General features: G+C 40.6%; 1 protein-coding gene and 1 long non-coding RNA gene across 6 annotated transcripts in view; one reads left to right on the forward strand and one right to left on the reverse strand.

Moving 5' to 3' along the window:
* LOC311299845 (cytosolic 5'-nucleotidase 3-like) overlaps positions 1 to 17,155 on the forward strand; it is a 257,523-nt gene extending 240,368 nt beyond the window's left edge. For 3 of the 4 annotated variants that reach the window (XM_084423722.1, XM_084423723.1, XM_084423721.1), the window contains exons 8-9: positions 13,932 to 14,132; positions 14,229 to 17,153. In XM_084423722.1, the coding sequence (XP_084279848.1) occupies positions 13,932 to 14,132; positions 14,229 to 14,336 (309 nt within the window). In that variant the 3' untranslated portion in view covers positions 14,337 to 17,153. Of the gene's footprint in view, positions 1 to 13,931; positions 14,133 to 14,228 lie in introns of all 4 variants that reach the window. The other variant, XM_084423724.1, reaches the window with a different exon arrangement.
* LOC311299846 lies at positions 330 to 5,966 on the reverse strand. Of its 2 annotated transcripts, XR_014629202.1 has the most exons (4): positions 5,768 to 5,794; positions 5,551 to 5,664; positions 5,352 to 5,443; positions 330 to 5,238 (listed from the first exon to the last, which is right to left on the reverse strand). It is a non-coding gene; the product is annotated as an uncharacterized lncRNA (long non-coding RNA). The 2 variants fall into 2 exon arrangements; XR_014629201.1 differs by having other exon boundaries at positions 5,551 to 5,966.
* Positions 17,156 to 18,692: the final 1,537 nt, after the last annotated feature.

Genomic DNA, 18,692 nt, shown 5'->3' on the forward strand with positions numbered 1-18,692 from the left:
CGGATCGTATCGTTCTAAATTAACCAATATCGTCCTTGAATCGTATCGACAACCACGAATCGCGATACGAATCGAATCGTTGTTAAAACAAATCGTTACACCCCTATTACTTACGTAACCCCGGTTCTCTGATAACATGAGTGAGGTATCTCACTATGGGAAACGCCTCTGGGCGTGACAGATCCTGGAAGCACCAATCACACCACGTCTGTCAGTTGACAGACCAATCACGACATTGATGCGGGAGTCCCGCCTCCCTAATATATACCACTGCCGGTGGTCCATACTTCATTCTCTGCATATCTCTTCTCTGTGCACTGCAAGGAGGGAACTGTGGTGAGATACCTCACTCATGTTATCAGAGAACCGGGGGTACGTAAGTAACCTAAAGTTCTCTTTCAAACATTCGCTCGGTATCTCACTATGGGATATAGACAACTCCCGTATTGCAGATATGCTGTCCGAAGCAGGCATGTCAACCAACTCATTGATGTATGTAACCAAGGTTTTTTTTTTTTTTTTTTTTTTACACTTAAGACGGAATGAGCCAAATGACAAATGTGTGAGGCGAAGCCCAACTTGCTGCTGCACATATGTCCTGAACTGAAACACCCTTAAATAGTGCTCATCAGGTAGCCAAACCTCTGGTAGAATGAGCGCTCAGCCCTTCCGGAGGACAGAGACCCATGTCATAATAACCTAATATAATAGCTTCCACTACCCAGTGGGACAGGCGCTGATGCGAAAAAGGTTTCCATTTATGAGAATCAGCCCATGAAACAAATAACTGATTACTCTTCCTTAGTGCTTTCATTCTGTCCTCATTGCGATGAGCTGCACGAACAGGTCATTCCATGTCGAGGAAAAAGGCTGCGGATGGAAAGCCAGTAAATCCACCTCTTTACAGGCGTTCTGTCCTCATTGTGATGCAACGCACCGACAGGTCATTCCATGTAGAGGAAAAAGGCTGCAGATGGAAAGCCAGTAAATCCACCTCTTTACAGGCGAGAGCTGACTCGCTAACTTTAGGCACAAACGCTGGATTCGTTTTGAGAGTTACTCTCGAGTAATCCATAGCGAACTGCATACAGTTATGAACTGATAACGCGTGAAGTTCACTAACACGCTTTGCGGTCGTAAGAGCCAATAATAAAGCAGCCTTTAGCGAAAGGAGCTTTAATTCAACACTCTCTATAGGCTCAAAAGGGGACTGAGATAGTGTGTTAAGGACTACAGACAGATTCCATGGCGGAATCAATGGCTTTGAAACCCTGTTCAAACGCTGTGCACCTCTCATAAACCTGCAGACAAGCGGGTTTTGACCTATAGTGTTTCTGTCAATCCCCACATGACACGCAGAAATTGCGGCAAGATAAACCTTAAGTTGAAAAGGCTCTGCCCTTATCCAAAAGTTCCTACAGGAAACATAACATCATAACATCCGCGACAGAACAGAGAAAAGGGACAATGTGTCTGTGTGCGCACCATCGCTCAAAAACACTCCATTTCCGATCATATGCAGAGCGCGTTGAAGCTGCTCGTGCATTCTGAATTGTTTCAATCACCCTCGGAGGCAAACCCTTCACACTCAAGTTTAACCTCTCACGGGCCAGGCCCAAAGAGCCACTTTGTCTGGGACTGGGTGAAAAATCTCCCCGCGCGCTTGTGAGAGAAGGTCCCTCCGCAACGGGAAAGGCCAGGGCTGGTCGCAAAGGAGTTGAATTATCTCCGTCAACCACAACTTCCCTGGCCAGTTCAGGGCAATCATTATGACTGAGTGACCATACTCTCTTACCCTTCTTAAAGTTGGAACGACCAGACTCAGTGGAGGAAACGCGTACAGTAGTGCGTTGTGCCACGGGTGTGCCAGAGCATCCACACCCATAGGCGCACCGTCTCTCGCCAGAGAGAAGAATAGAGGGCACTGAGTGTTTTCGTGCAAGGCGAAGAGATCTACGGCAGCTCGGCCGAACCTCTCTTACAACTGGCTCACTACCTGTGGGTGGAGAGTCCATTCTCCATACAGAGGATTTCCTCTGGACAGGAGATCCGCCCCCACATTCATTATTCCCGGGACATGGATTGCCCATAATGAATGAAAATGCTTCGCGCCCCACACGATTAGTTTCCGTGCCACTAATAACTGCCAGCTTGAACGTTCTTAGGACATTACCCAGAGATAGAGAGTTCATAATATTGAGAAGAGGCTCTTCTGCTACATGTAACAACTCTTTCAGTAATTTAGTGGGTATTGGATAATAAAATGTTGTTGGTTTAGATGTAATAAGTTTATTCATCTCTCCCTGTCCTATAGCTGTAAAGCACTGCAATTGATCTTGAGGGGTCATAATTGAGACTGAATTATAAAACGCTGTATGTTTACATTTACAATTGTATTTCTGATGCTTTCGATTTTTTTTTTCAGTTAAGAAATTCATAAAGTCATTACTACTAAACTGTGATGGAATATTCAGTTCAGGTGACGTCTGATTATTTGTTAATCTAGCCATAAAATAAAAATAAAAACCAGAAGAGCATAAAATAAAAATCTTGGATTGTTTTGGTTATTTTCTATGAGTTTGCAAAGATGCTTGGCCCTGGCTTCTTTTAGAGCCTTTTTATAGCAGGACAAACTGTCTCTCCACGCAATTCTAAAGACTTCTAAAGGAGGTCAGATATAAAATGCATCAGATTTCAATTGTCATGTGAAGATATTAAGGAGATGACTGACGGGACGATGTTAGAGAATTTGGTGTGCAACACATCCTGAGCGTTGACAAGTAGACAATTATCTTGTAAAATGTGTGGTCCTTACCGCCGCTTCCTACACAAAGAGTACGCATAATCGCAAATTGGAAAGTGAAAGTAAAAAGCGAGCGTGTGTTTAAAAGCAATTTTAATTCCCTGCATATTGATAGCAGCTCCCTGATGCCCGAAAATTATATGCAATATAATTACACAACTATATAACTGCGAAAGAACGCTAAAGCATTGAAATATATATATTTTTTCTTCCATCTCTTATTTTTCCATCACCGTGTCCTTTTAGGGCAGTGATTCTCAACCTTTCGGGCCAGCGCCCCACAACCCATTATCTAGGTCCCTTACCGCTCCCCATCAAATAAAATGTTGTCTAATTGTCTTCCCTGAATATTTGCCATGGTCAGGTGGCTGTAGAAATGAAGCATATGGTTTGAAATACACAGTCTTTTAATATAAGAGCAAATGCAGGAACACTGTAAAACCCAACAAGTTAACTCAACTCAAACCGATTGAGGAAACTAATTGCGGCAAACCATTTAAGTTTAAAAATAAATACATATGAGTATTGTGAACTTATATATATTGAGTCATATTCACTCATAATTTAGTGTTCGTTTAGTCATTCATTTTGAGTATATGTAACTTGAATATTTTAAGTTCATTCCATTAAACTTTGAAACCATTTAAACTAACTGGTTTGAGTTCATTTAATAAATCTAATCAAGTCATAACAACTATATAGCTACTCAAATGGTTTTAGGAAACCGATTGCCGTAAATGATTTAAGTTGATTAAACTCATATTAATAAAGTTTTATAAGACAAAGGAAAAACATTGGTATAAAGCAGTGTTCCTCAAACTCGGTCCTGGAGGGCCACTGTCCTGCACAGTTTAGCTCCAACCCTGATCAAACACACCTAGCTGTGAGTTTCTAGAGATCCTGAAGACATAGCTTGCTCAGGTGTGTTTGATCAGTGTTGGAGCTAAACTCTGCAGGCCAGCGGCCCTCCAGGACCGAGTTTGAGGAACCCTGGTATAAAGAAATGGTCAAAGAAAAGGATGCAGTTATTAATAGTATTTATTGAAAAATAATTTATTTTACAAAAGGTTCTCAGTGATGAATGTTGTGAAAGATGGTCAGTCAGTCTCCTCACTGTCCAAAATACAAAACTGCACATGACTTCTGTCTGGCGAACTGTGAATAAACAAACAAACAAAAAAAACATTAATCTTCCACTGACAAAACTGGTTTACTCACAGCATAAATGCTAGAATAGAGGTTATGCGTTGACGTCACCATCGGCTAAGTGTCAAAAAGACTGAGCGGCAGCATTTGTTTTCACTATAAAAACACACAAAGCACATCTAAAATGGAAAAGAGCTTTGAGATTGACAGTACAACTAGATTTGACAAGAAAGCCAAGGTTTTATTTTTACAGACTGTCAGACTATGCTGAATTTAGGGGTAAAATCATACCATATATATTGTATTGTTATATATTGTATTGACAACTCATCAGTTAAATATTTACCATCGTATATTCTGAATAATTGTAAATTGAATTAAATAACTGAAATAATCGTCGAAACCAGGCACATATAAAATGTCAGAAAACAGGATTCCTGACTACATGTCAATATCCATGGATAACTGGATCTTTGATAAGTTGTTAGGAACACTATATCCAGTCCAACATTTAATTTAAACTGATAATCCTTTGTTTTACTCGAGTTTTCTCAGTTTCCCTGTTAACTCCAGTCACGCTGCAGCTCTTTAGCCACTCAGTCTGACTAGGGGGGGCGTGTTCCGGCAGGAAAGTGATGTCAGTGCATACCCTTTATATCTCAGCTTGTATTACATTACATTTACACATTTGGCAGACGCTTCTATCCAAAATGACTTACATTGCATTTCAAGGTGCACATTTTACATTCTTATCAGTTCTCAGTTCTTGCTTTCCCTGGGAAATTACCTTTTTCTTTAGTTTTTGCCATGTGAATGACAGTCGCTGGAGGATAGTCAGTCAGTCTTCTTACTGAAATAGATCCAAAAATGCGTAGGACACGTTTGTCTATTTTGAACTGTGAAAAAAAAAGCAAAAAAAAAATATTAATACATTTTCCACTGACAAAAATGTAATTTACTCACAGCATAATAAATAGAATAGGTCAGTTTGTAGTACCTTTTTCTTTCATTTTTGCCACGTGAATGACAGTCGATGTGGAGGATAGTCAGTCAGTCTCCTCACTAATATAGACCCTAAATTGCACAGAACACGTTTGTCTATGCAAATACGTGAGAAAACACAAAAATATGAATTACTCTTACACTGACAAAACTGTAGTTTACTCATCATTATAAATGAGGAAATATGTCAGCTTGTATTACCTTTTTTTTTTTTTTTGGTATGAATGACAGTCGGTGGTTGATAGTCTCCTCACCGATATCCAAAATTGCCCAAGGGACACATTTGTCTATGCCAAAATGTGAGAAAAAACACAAAATATTAATTAGTTTTCCACTGTCAAAAAATTGGTTTACGTTACTCACAGCATAATAAATAAAGTAATAAGTCAGCTTGTATTACCTATTTCTGCAGTTGTTGCCATGTGAATGACGGGCGGTGGATGGTAGTCTCAATCACTGATAATGATCCAAAATGGCTCGGGACACTTTTGTCTAAGCAAAAATGTGAGAAAACACACAGAAATTTATTAATCTTCCACTGAAAAAACTTAAGTTTACACTCAGCATTATAAATGAAGAAATAGGTCAGCTTGTATTACCTTTTTTATTTAGTTTTTGCCGGGTAAATGTCGGTCGGTGGACGATAACGTTATAGCTGCTAGCTGCCAGTCTCCTCACAATATCCAAAATTGCGCGGGACACGTTTGTTTACGCTAAAATGAGAAAATACAAAAAATATTAATTTTCCACTTACGAATCTGTGGTTTACTCACAACATAATAAATAAAAGAGTATGTCAGCTTGTATTAACGTTACCTATTTCTTTAGTTTTTGCCGTGTGAATGACGGTTAGCACTAGTAGTCAGGTCCGAATCTTGAAGATTGTGTAACCCTGTAGGCATTTTTGAGGAAAAGTTGTTATACCACATTTTTAGAAAGTTCAATGTCTCCTGAATAAGGATCCACCGTATAACATTGAAAAAAGGGTCCCATTTTCTTGTAATTGTTATTGAAACAATAGGTGCATTATTCACAGCCGAAACACTACAGGTGGATAGGGTAACATTTTTAAGTTATAGATATCACCATAAAACTTTTCCAGTTTTTCACTTACATAGAGACAGACATTTTTTGTATTACAAGTTTTCTGAAATGTCATGTTTACATATGCAAATGAGGCATACCAGTGTATATATATATATATATATATATATATATATATAATTTGAGGGGCAGGCATACCAGTACGTGGTTCTCCCTTTTGGGCTAGCCCTGTCTCCTCGCGTCTTCACGAAGGTTGTCGAGGCAGCCCTTGTTCCTCGCGACGACTGGCTGATCCTAGCTCACTCTCGAGACAAGGTTTGCGAACACAGGGACCTAGTGCTCCGGCACCTAGCTTGTCTGGGCCTTCGGGTCAACTGGGAGAAGAGCAAACTCTGATCCGTGCAGAGGATCTCTTTTCTCGGTATGGAAATCGACTCGGTCGCCATGTGCGTGCAGCTTACGAGCGAGCGCGCGCAGTCACTGCTAACTTGCCTTCGTCAGTTCGAGGGCAAGAGTGCGGTTCCACTGAAACTATTTCAGAGGCTCCTGGGGCATATGGCATCCGCAGCCGCAGTAACGTCGCTCGGTTTGCTTCATATGAGACCGCTTTGCGATCAAGTCCCGAGGTGGGCATGGCAACACGGCACGCTCCGAGTCCCAGTGACTTCGATCTGCGGTCAGACCTTCACCCCGTGGACGAACCTCAGTTTTCTATGGGCTGGAGTGCCCATAGAACGAGTTTCCTGGCATGTTGTTATATCAACAGATGCCTCCACAATGGGCTGGGGCACCATGTGCAATGGACATGCTGCCGCGGGCTCCTGGACAAGACCCCAGCGCCTTTGGCATGTCAATTGCCTCGAGTTGCAGGCTGTACGTCTCGCCCTGCACCACTTCTGTGCGTTGCTCAGGGGTCAGCACGTATTAGTCCGATCAGACAATACCGCCACAGTAGCGTACATCAACCGACAAGGTGGTCTGCGCTCCCGTCGTATGTCGCAACTCGCCCGCCACCTCATCATATGGAGTCAGAAGCATCTGAGGTCGCTTCGAGCCATTTATATCCCGGGAGACCTGAACCGTGCAGCCGATCTGTCTCGGTTTCGGCCTCTCGCTGGAGAATGGAGACTCCATCCCCAGTCGGTTCAGCTGATTTGGGATCAGTTCAGGGACGCACAGGTAGATCTGTTTGCCTCCCACGACTCGTCCCACTGCGACCTGTTTTATTCTCTGACCGAGGGCACGCTCGGCACGGATGCACTGGCGCACAGCTGGCCGTGGGGCCTCTGCAAGTATGCGTTTCCCCCAGTGAGCCTTCTTGCGCAGACTTTGCGCAAGATCAGGGAGGACGAGGAGCAGGTCATTTTGGTTGCCCCGTATTGGCACAACCGCACCTGGTTTCAAGAACTAGTACTCCTCGCGACAGCACCTCCCTGGCCAATTCCTCTGAGAAAGAACCTGCTTTCTCAGGGACGGGGCACCCTATGGCACCCTCGTCCCGATCTTTGAAATCTCCATGTGTGGTTCCTGGACGGGACGAGGCAGGTTTGAGTACCCTACCACCAGCGGTGGTGGCTACCATCACTTCCGCTAGAGCATCGTCCACGAGACATGCCTATGCGTTGAAGTGGAACCTCTTCATCAACTGGTGTTCTTCTAAACTTCAAGAACCCACGAAAGGCCCGATCAGTGTCGTGCTTTCCTTCCTGCAAGAAGGGTTGGAGCGAAGGCTGTCTCCCTCCACCCTGAAAGTGTATGGTGCCGCCATTGCCACACATCATGATGCAGTTGATGGTAAGTCCATTGGAAAGCACGACCTGATCATCAGTTTCCTGAGAGGAGACTGAATCCTCCTCGCCCTCCTCTCGTTCCCTCTTGGGACTTCTCAGTGGTTTTAACTGCTCTGCAGAGTGCTCCCTTTGAGCCTCTGCAATCAGTGGAGCTTAAGTTCCTGTCAATGAAGACAGTGCTCCTGGTTGCATTGGCCTCCATCAAGAGGGTAGGGGACCTGCAGGCATTTTCGGTTGACGAAGCGTGCCTGGAATTTGGACCGGCTAACTCTTACGTGATCCTGAGACCCCGGCCTGGATATGTGCCCAAGGTTCCCACCACACCCTTTCGAGACCAGGTGGTGAACCTGCAAGCGCTGCCCTCGGAGGAGGCAGACCCAGCCTTGGCACTGCTCTGTCCAGTACCCTCCATGCTTACGTAGACAGAACGCAGTGTTTCAGGACTTCAGACCAGCTCTTTGTCTGTCATGGTGGGAAGCTGAAGGGAAAGGCTCTCTCCAAGCAAAGGTTGTCTCACTGGATAGTGGACGGCATTGCTTTGGCTTACCAGCAGCAAGGTCGACCATGCCCCCTTGGTGTGACGGCCCACTCCACCCGGAGTGGGGCATCCTCTTGGGCTCTAGCGCATGGCGCCTCGCTAACAGACATCTGTAGAGCTGCAGGCTGGGTGACACCTAACACGGCCTCTGGGCGACCCCCACGTGTGTAGTCCAGTGTAAGCCTCTCTGAGCATGTGTCTTTCCCTCGGCAAGCCACCTTGCCACCCCTGGGTTTGAAATATTCCACCTGCGGCTGGACACCCCAGTGATTCTCAATATGCAGCCCCCTGGGGTCATGTGTATTCCAAGTTCCCCCCTTCGGGCTGGGCATAATTGCATATTTCCACTGATATATGCTTCCCAGTGTACCTTGGTACCTTGGCATAATTCCAGCAGCCATTAAAAACTGTCCCTTTCATGTTAATGTTGTTTTTTCATTGTTTACATGTTTAAATATTCTGAGAATGCATAGTTTAGTTATAATGTTTAATGTTTAAACTGCAATAAATGCATTAAAACGTTTTCTTTTTTTGGGGGGCAGCCATTTTGTTTTTATTGTTTATGGCAAAACAGTGATGTTTACAACTTGTTATACGGCAGAAATGGATTCAGCACCTAAAAATCATATAGAAACAACACTTGAAGTACTTTTCCTCAAAAATGCCTACTGCATCTTATCCAGGGCTATTTATCTATTTTGGGACTCGACTATAGTGGAGTCAGTCAGTTTTGTCCTCACTGATAAATATCCAAATTTGCGCGGGACACGCTCTGTAAAAATGTGACAAAACGCACACACATATAAATTACTGTTCCAGTGACAAAACTGTCGTGTACTCACAGTACAACTAACTTACTGCCGCTGATTAAAAAAAATCTCTGAGTAAGTTAGTGCTAAATGCAATGTCGCGTTGGCTTGTCGTTTCTGTGACGTGACACAAATGGCATAGCTTAGTCTTACTACAGTAGTTAGTACGTTACTTTAGCTACTCGGTCTTCTTAAGATGAAGAGTCACGACAATACAACGTTAAACGTATACAAGTGCTCTAAAGAGGACGAAGCATTTTGCCGTGCTTACCTGTTAACTCTCTCCATGGCCGCCATTCTGTTCCGACTCCGAGTTACTCCGTGTGTGAGCTGTGGGGGATGGGCAGATTGAAATAAATACGCGGGGTTTTCCGGTGCGTGAGGGAGAACGCCGTAGAGAGACCTAAATGTAGGCTTCAAATGAAGCAGAAAATGTTAAATGTATTTATTTAAGTGTTTATTTCATTTCCTTATACAAAAGTAATTTCTTGAAAAATAAAATTTAAAAGCTAAAATAACAAATAGGTTATTCATAACTTATTCGGTTTAAGTTCTGCTTAATACATTGCAGTTTTTGAGTTAATATCACATATTTTATTAAGTTAAACTAACTTTTAAAAAAAAATAAGTTACATGTACTCATTTAGTTTAGTAACTTTCAGTCTTAGGTTTTACAGTGAAGGATATCCGTGCACAACACAACAATAACCAACAAAGGACAGAACAGAAGAGGGAGAATAAATACACAGAATAATAATCAACATTAATATTGTCACAATTATGTTGTTTAGTTCAGTTTCTGTCTTGTCTGTATTCATTCTCGTTAGTCTCTGTGGTTTCTAATTAGTTCATTCTTGTCAGCTGCTCCCGTTTAGTGTCCTCATTTACTGTGTTTATTATGATGTTGGGGTGTAGGGAGCTCTGGGTAGAGGTAGTGCCTTTGTTTCCTGATAGCTGCACTCAACTATTGAGTGGACGGACACACTGGTCCTCATCCATCTCCTAAATCTCTCACGTCTGGCTCTTGGTGCCACACCCCGGTACACCGCTTCAGCTGGCGGGCTAAACGACGTGAGGGGGTGATGTTTCCACACTGCATCATTGGGTGAATGAACTCCCACGATGGAGTCACCGGCCACCTACCAGCTATGGTTTCAAATAGCAGGGAAGGCAGATCTCTTCAGCCTTGGCTGGCCATCTGCCTAGGAGAGGGAAACTCTGATGTAAAACCTACGGCCCGAGGACCTCGCTGTCACCGTCCCAGATTGCTAGGCCATGGCAGTTGAAGCCCGGGCTTAAAGGGTGGGGTCAGTACTGCGCACACTGCACTCCACTTGAAAACTCCTCTGCGCAGGCAAGAAGGAAATATCCACGTCTACCACCCACCCCAGTCCCAAACTAAGTCCTGTAGCGATGGGAAAAGGGCAAATCGGCAGGTGTAAGATGACACTGGAAGCCACAGTCTCGATCCTGCATGCAGGCGGCTCAGGCGCTAGTGGTCGTCTGATGATGACCTGGAGACGACATCATCACTCAACAGGACCCTGAGCGACCAATCAGCCTTTTCTAGGGAAAGCACTGCTTGCTCCACATGGAGAGAGGCCTAGAAAAGGTGGCCTAAACAAAGCTCGTCTCCCCATCTCCCAGTTGGCTAACCGCAGTCATCGGGCATCTTCTTATGCGGTCAAACTAAATCAATGAAACAGTGGTGCATCCCACTCGCCTTAAAAGGTGGGAAAGGACTCAAACTCGCATGCTGGAACATCAGAACCATGCTAGACTCAGCTGACAGCACTCGACCCGAGCAACGATCTGCTTTAATTGCACATGAACTTGCTAGGCTGGATGTTGACATCGCCGCACTCAGTGAAATCCGCTTTTCAGAGAAAGGAAGTCTAAGGGAGCATAGCGCAGGTTACACCCTCTACTGATAAAAATAAGCTGTTATGTAGGAGCGCAGTGTCATATGGCAAAGCTGTGCAAAAGGCTACCCGCATTCGAGTCTCAGCTTGAGGTTTAGGCTTATTTGTTCATTAACCCCCTGAGGTCGGCGGTATCGCCGGCGATACCAGCTCGCTTTTTTTTTATCAGTGTAAAAGAAACTCATAAATACTCTGCTGACTTTGATTTTCCATAGGAGTTTCATACATCAATCGATTCTGTTAAATGTGTATTATTTTTCTGTATACTCACAATAAAAACAAAGTGTTGTGCTTTTCGCCAAATTAAGAAAAATAATCACGGAGCGAGTTCTGCCTTCTCTCTGTCCGTGTAGTCCATTCTGAAACGCGTCCGAAAATGAATCATAACTCAGCGAATACTTCTCACACAGGCACGTGATATATGTCTTTATGAAGCTTGAAATCTCTTCTTTTAAATGAAGTAATTAATAAAAAAAACAAATGTTTTCAACTCATGTAATCCGTTTGAAAGCAAGGAGAGGTACCGTTTTTTCCTTCTGCCTAATTATCTCTATAATGAACTGAGGCCGCCCCGCCCCCGGCGCTATTGACATGGTAAATAGTTTAGGTGATCTATGCTTCGCACCCGCCCCCCGATCAATGCCTTGAAAACACGAAGTTTCATCAGATCAGATTCACTGATAGTTCATCGCGTTTAGAGAGGATGACGTTTAAAGACGCCCTTCAGATGATCCTGGACAGCGAGGAATAACTCACCTTGGCTTTTCCTCAGAGGACGATTGTAACTCAGACGAACGGCAGCATGTTCAAGAGCGAATTGATCACGCCGAGTAAACACCGAGTTTTCACGTGAGTAAATATGTGAACTCAAGTGGTCTAGTGGTAGAACATTTGCCTAGCGTGTCAGAGGTTCTGAGTTCGAATCCGCACTCATATAGTTTTTTTTTTTTTTGTCAAATCAGATTATGTTTATCAGTGGTTGTATATCAGGCAGAGACATGCTTGTGTGTATTTTATTTTGTAATTTCACTGGAACGAAAAGAGAGTCTCCACAACGGATTGAAGCGCGCGTCCGAGTGAAGACTGCGTGAGCCTAAAACAAACACAGTATCCGCGTCTGACTCGCGGGAATCCACGGCGCAAACCTGTGAGGGGCTGTGTTTTCTCGAGCCCCATATCAGCTCGAGAAAACACAAGTTTATTCAGATCATTACTTGTTTACACCGTCTCGCAGCGCTGTGAGGAATAATAATAATAATGGAAAATGTCCCTCAAAAGGTAGATGTAAACAAACTATTAAAAGGTAAATATAATTTTTTTTTTTTAAATAATTTTTATTGTGTTTTATTAGTAACAAATTTGGGGAGAGGATAAATATTCCAAAACTGAAAATACAGTATGAGAATTTACTGCACAATTACTAGACATGTTTACCTCGGATATTATACAATTTACAAGCACAATTTGTGGAAAAATAAATGTATATAAAAAATATAAATAAAATTTATTTTTGTGTATAAATATATACACATATATATGTGTGTGTGTATGCACATATATATATTTGTATAAGCAACGTATTAAACTGCAAATTAGCATTTATATTCCTTATAATAAAAATGAAAGACCTATGTTACAGACATATGAAAGACAACATTTCGTTGATTAGTTTTGGATAGATTATACATTTTTACTTTAAAATATCTGCCACCTCAAATAAGCTTTTATTTGCCAATTTTTTTGTCAAAAATAATCAAATAATCAATCAAATCCTTAACTTTGAAATATGTATGATAAAATGTATACTTTAGTTTGTACAAAGAAAGATTACACTTGAATTGTTGTTTATTTAAATATTTACAAGGTAGATGTAAACAAACTATTAAAAGGTAAATATAAGCCTTTTCTTTAAATAATTTTTATTGTGTTTTATTAGTGACACATTTGGGCAGAGGATAAATATTCCAAAACTGAAAATACAGTATGAGAATTAACTGCACAATTACATGTTTTCCTTGGATATTATAGGCCAAATTGCAAGCACAATATGTGGAAAAATAAAAAAGAATTGAGATGCTTCCAACTGTTGCTCTTGCATTCTTGTGGCTCAGTGACTCACCTGAATGAATGGCTCATTAAGTATGCGGTCCTCAGGTGTGAACCACTACATATGTATGATCGTCGACGCCCACTCGAATATTGCCTTTCCAAACAGAAAGTGCTTTGCAAAATTCAAATCAATGTATTGTGTTATGTGAAGGATTAGGCAGGGTGATTTTCACATAATTTTGAAGAAAAAACACTAGGCGATGACATCCATTAGACAAAAGTCTTATTGGCACATATTTAGTGTGTGTTTTGTGGTCTTATTTCAGAAACTTTAGTTTTTAGTTTTTTCAATAACCACGCATAAACATTATTCTCTCAAAAATGCAGACATGTACATTCTTGTTGCTCACATATTATGGTAGCCCTGTTTGTGCTAAATAGTGTGTAATTTTTTTTTGCCATTACTATGTTTATAAGCAACTGAAAAAAGCACAAATGTCAGGGCATGTCAGAACATCTCAAGGACCCCAAAAACACCTCAGACCCCAGAGGGTTAATAACGTCATCAGCGACTAGTCGACGTCGACTCAGCTCACATAAATGTCGTTCAATAGGTCGTTCAACCCCTATTATTAACATATTAGCCCCCCTTTAAATGTATATTTCCTTCATTTGAGCTTTAAAAATGTAAAAGATAAGGAATTGTCTCCTGATGGAGACCAGAAACTTTAAGGAATTTGCTTCTGAAAATTACAGCATAAACCGCAAAACACCACACCACATTATTAGATTAATGTTCATCAGTGTGACTAACTGTGGGCTTTGCAGGGTGTTTTGCGAGCATTTAAAGGAGAGCTAATTCACATCTACAACAAACGGGAAGGAGCTGTGCTCAATGTTGAACACTTCAAAGAGCTCCAGAGCCGTTGTAATGTCCTGCTGCTCGGAGACTCTCTCGGGGATCTCAACATGGCTGATGGAGTCATGGACTTACAAAACATCCTGAAGATCGGATACCTCAATGATAAGGTAATAAAAAATGGAATAGAACTTTACGAAAAAAAGGGGGAAACACATGAATGTGTTTGTTTTTTGTTTTCTTTTTTTTTCTTTTTTTTTTCTTAGGTGGATGAGAGGAGACAGTCATACTTTAACACCTATGATATCATCCTGGAGAAAGACGAAACCATGGATGTTCCCAATGCCATTCTGCTATACATCACAGGACAATGAACTTAGAACTATATTGTTCAGATCTCCAAGAAAAGGACATACTTATCTTGATTTTCTTGGTGTCTCCATTATGCTAAACATGTTAATAGGGTTACACTTTATTTCGATAGTCCACTTTAGACATTCTACTAACTATAATGAGAGTTAGTTGACATGTAGTTGAAAAGTTACTTAGAATATTAGTAGGCTGTAGTAGACTGTCAGTAGGCTGTAGTAGACTGTCAGTAGACTGTTAGGTATGGTTATGGTTAGGTGTTAGGTGTTAGGTTTCGGGTTAGGAGAATAAGTTGACTTGTAGTTCCGAAGTTCCTTATAGTCAGTAGAATGTTGGAGGAACATCAAAATAAAGTGTTAGCAGATATTAAGCAGACAGTCTGCTGATACTCTAATGACAGTACATCATCTGTCTCGGACATCTGAAACAATAAAACTACATAATATATGTTTAAAACAAAACAGATGTCTCCTATATTTGCACGTCATTACATTATCATCATCATCAGTTGAATCTGTGGTGGACAGGACATGAAAATCCATCAATACTAAAAATAAATGTTTATGTTCACATGTGGACTAAACAGCAGTTAATAAACTATTGCTTCAACTGATCTCGAACTTTTTAACTTCAGTAAACACACAGAAATGTGTGAAGTGTATTTTGTGAATATATATATTTTTTTTTCACGCACGTGATTTTTTTTGTGTGTACGTGAATTAGGTTTCCTGCATGTGAAATTGTCTACGCATGTGTGAATCATGTTTTTTGCGTGAATTATATTAGAGACTAATCCGCTTCCATAACCCTCTGATGGTCTTTATTTATGTCTACACTTGAGGTCTCTAGAGACCCCAGACAATAACATTTAATTTTGTAACAAGATAATAGTTTTTTTTTTTTTACAAATGTAATTTTATTCTGTTTGTTAATGTTTTTACTCAACATTTGTGCAGTTTTTGGAGAATTTATGATATTTTTTAAATTTCTATAAATAAATAAATAAATAAATATTTAAATAGCCTTTTTACAAAAAAACAGCATTTGATGTAAAATTCACTTTATAAAAGACCCAGATTTCTAACTTTCATTCATGGGGATAACATGGATAATTTTAAATGGTTTAATGTAAAAATTTTGCCCATTTTTTGGAAAATGCAGTTTTAAAATAAAAAATAATAATTTTAACCACTATATGGCTATAGAGCTCCAGTATATGCTATTTGCTATTAGACTACCTGAAATATATCTTTTCACAAGTTGGATTCAGTTGGATTCATATCTAAATATTATAAAATCACAATTATAACAAAAATAAAATATTTTTGTCAAAGTTTAGCATTTTTTTGTACCAAAAAACCCCAGTTTTTCAATAATGTTACATTATGATTAGAATCAAACCTGAACAAAATGTTACAAAGAGAAATGTTGGAGTCTTAAGATTTTATCATTTATTTCAATCATTTATTTTTAATCTAATTCTAGATTCTAGACACACACACAATTTTGTGTGTGTGTGTGTGTGTGTGTCTGAGAGATAAAGAGAGAGAGAGAGTGTGTGAGTACACATTGTCGATGTGCCAGTGTCACCACACCACTTTATATTTGTAGTGGTTCTGCATTTTGGATGATTTTATTTTACAAATTATAGCCTTACAAATGTTCCTGTGTGTGTGTATGCGTGTATGTGTGTGTGTGTTTACATTTTCAATGTGTCAGTGTCACCAATTTATTTTTGTGGTGGTACTGCATTTTGGATAATTTTATTTGACAAATTGTAGCCTTACAAATGTTCGTGTGTGTGTGTGTGTGTGTGTGTGTGTGTGTGTGTGTGTGTGTGTGTGAGAGAGAGAGAGAGAGAGAGTGTGTGAGTACACATTGTCGGTGTCAGTGTCACCACTTTATATTTGTGTTGGTTCTGCATTTTGGATGATTTTATTTGACAAATTATAGCCTTACAAATGTGTGTGTGTGTGTGTGTGTGTGTGTGCACATTTTCAATGTGTCAGTGTTACCAATTTATTTTTGTGGTGGTACTGCATTTTGGATGATTTTATTTTACAAATGATAAGAGAACAGTTTTTATAGTCTCAAAAATGTATTCCTCTATATGTGTGTGTGTGTGTGTGTGTGTGTGTGTACACGCGTGTTGTGAGCAATATAATTTAGCATTGTGGATGTTTTTTGCATTGGTGGAAGTGTGCCACTTAATTTGTGCCATTTCTGTCGATGTGTTCTGCGTTGTTTCTGATTTTGATGATGAATTGTGTCTATTTTGATTGCGGGGTCTCCAGAGACCCCGAAAGACCACGAGTGTCACAATTTTTGTCACGCCAACATAAAAACAGATATCATTCCAATTTTTTTTTTTTTTTGTAGATCTAGAAAGTGTTGAGAGCCGTAGAAGGTTTCATACCATTTGGACAAAGGGAACATTTTTTTTTAATTTGAGTAAAAGTCATTTGGGGTCCCAAAAGACCCCATAAACCATCAGAGGCATTCAAGAAACTGTACAGTGCAGAATTTTATGACAAACATGTAATTTGTGCTTCTTGTACAGCAGGAATGATGGGTCTGATTGCAGAAGCCAATACACAGGTCCGGTATAACTTTGTTTGCAAGGTTATCCAAAATAATGATTTGTTTAGAGGATGCTGCAAGTTGGCTGTTGGCATCATCTTTTCTGACACTGACTCTCCTGTCAATCTGTATGTAGTGTAGTTGTCCTTTATGGTCAATATTTTCACATATTTTAAGTCACATGTGCTGATATAGTCACCTGATATAGCCACCAGGCAACATAGTATGTCTCCACCACTTACAAACTTAGACCATAAAAGTGAATGGCATGTATGGACAAAGTATCACGTTCTAAGTATCGTGCGGAAGTCAGCTTCAAGACTTACAAGGAGTTCGCAGGGTACTCTAGATAGGCAGATGGATGTATTGACACCTGTTAAAGAAGTCCATACTTCATTTCTGGATGAAGGGGGTGGAGGGGGAGACAGCCTTTCGCTTCAACCCATCTTACAGGAAGGAAAGCACGACACTAATCTGGCATTTTCTGGGGTCTTCTCTGCAAGAAGAGCACCAGGTGATGAAGAGGTTCCACTTCAACGCGTAGGCATGTCTCGTGGACGATGCTCTAGCGGGAGTTATCTATAAAAATTTCACAGCAATCATGAGAACAGCAACATGAAAATAATTAAGAAGAACCCGGCAAAGTCTGGAACTCTTGATTAGTTTGATTGCATAATATCCCAATGGATGAATTGCAAAGCAAGTGCATATTTATTATTTGGAGGGCAGGATACACGAATAAACAAGGTATGCAAAGTGGCGAAATGAATCGCTGGGTCCTACCACCTTGGTGAAAACTTGCTGGGACCCAAGGGGTATATATGCCTCTGTAAAGGCTACAGCAGATACCATTGGGGAACAGGCTTTGACCCCATAGGTGATATATTTTCCCTTCAAGGTTTAGTGAAAGAACATCACTGGAACAGAACAATACATCCACACAGAGCACACTTGAACTAATATAAACTTCTTCTTACGATTCATTTTCACACTTTTATCACATAGTGACCAGTTGTGTTGTAAATACCTAAAGAGTTACATATACCAAGTAAGCATACAAGTAAGTGGCTACATGTGGTGTGATTGAACTTCAAGACCCTAGGCATAGTTGTCTATAAAAATCTCATACAGCAATCATGAGAACAGCGACATGAAAACAAATAAGAAGAACCCGTAAAAGTCTAGAACTCTTGATTAGTTTGATTCCATAATAACCCAATGGATGAATTGCAAAGCAATTGATTATTTATTATCTGGAGGGCAGGCTGCACGAATAAACAAGGTATGCAAAGTGGCGCAATGGATCGCTGGGTCCTACCACCTTGGTGAAATCTTGCTGGGACCCAAGGGGTATATATGCCTCTTGCAAAGACTTCAGCAAAGACCATTTGGGGAACAGGCTTTGACCCCATATGTGATATATTTTCCCTTCAAGGTTTAGTCACAGAACATAACTGGAACAGAACAATACATCCACACAGAGCAAACTTCAACTAATATAAACTTATACTTATCATTAGTTTTCACACCAAGCAAACTTGAACTAATATAAACAACTTCTTACGATTAATTTTCACAATTGTATCATATAGTGACCAGTTGTGTTGTAAATACCTAAAGAGTTGCATATGACGAGTAAGCATACACGTAAGTGGCTACATGTGGTGTGATAGAACTTCAAGACCCTTGATTAGTTTGATTCCATAATAACCGAATGAATGAATTGCAAAGCAAGTGCATATTTATTATCTGGAGGGCAGGCTAAACGAATAAACAAGGTA

This window comes from Rutilus rutilus (assembly GCF_951802725.1).
Source record: "Rutilus rutilus genome assembly, chromosome: 11".
Lineage (NCBI taxonomy): Eukaryota > Metazoa > Chordata > Actinopteri > Cypriniformes > Leuciscidae > Rutilus > Rutilus rutilus.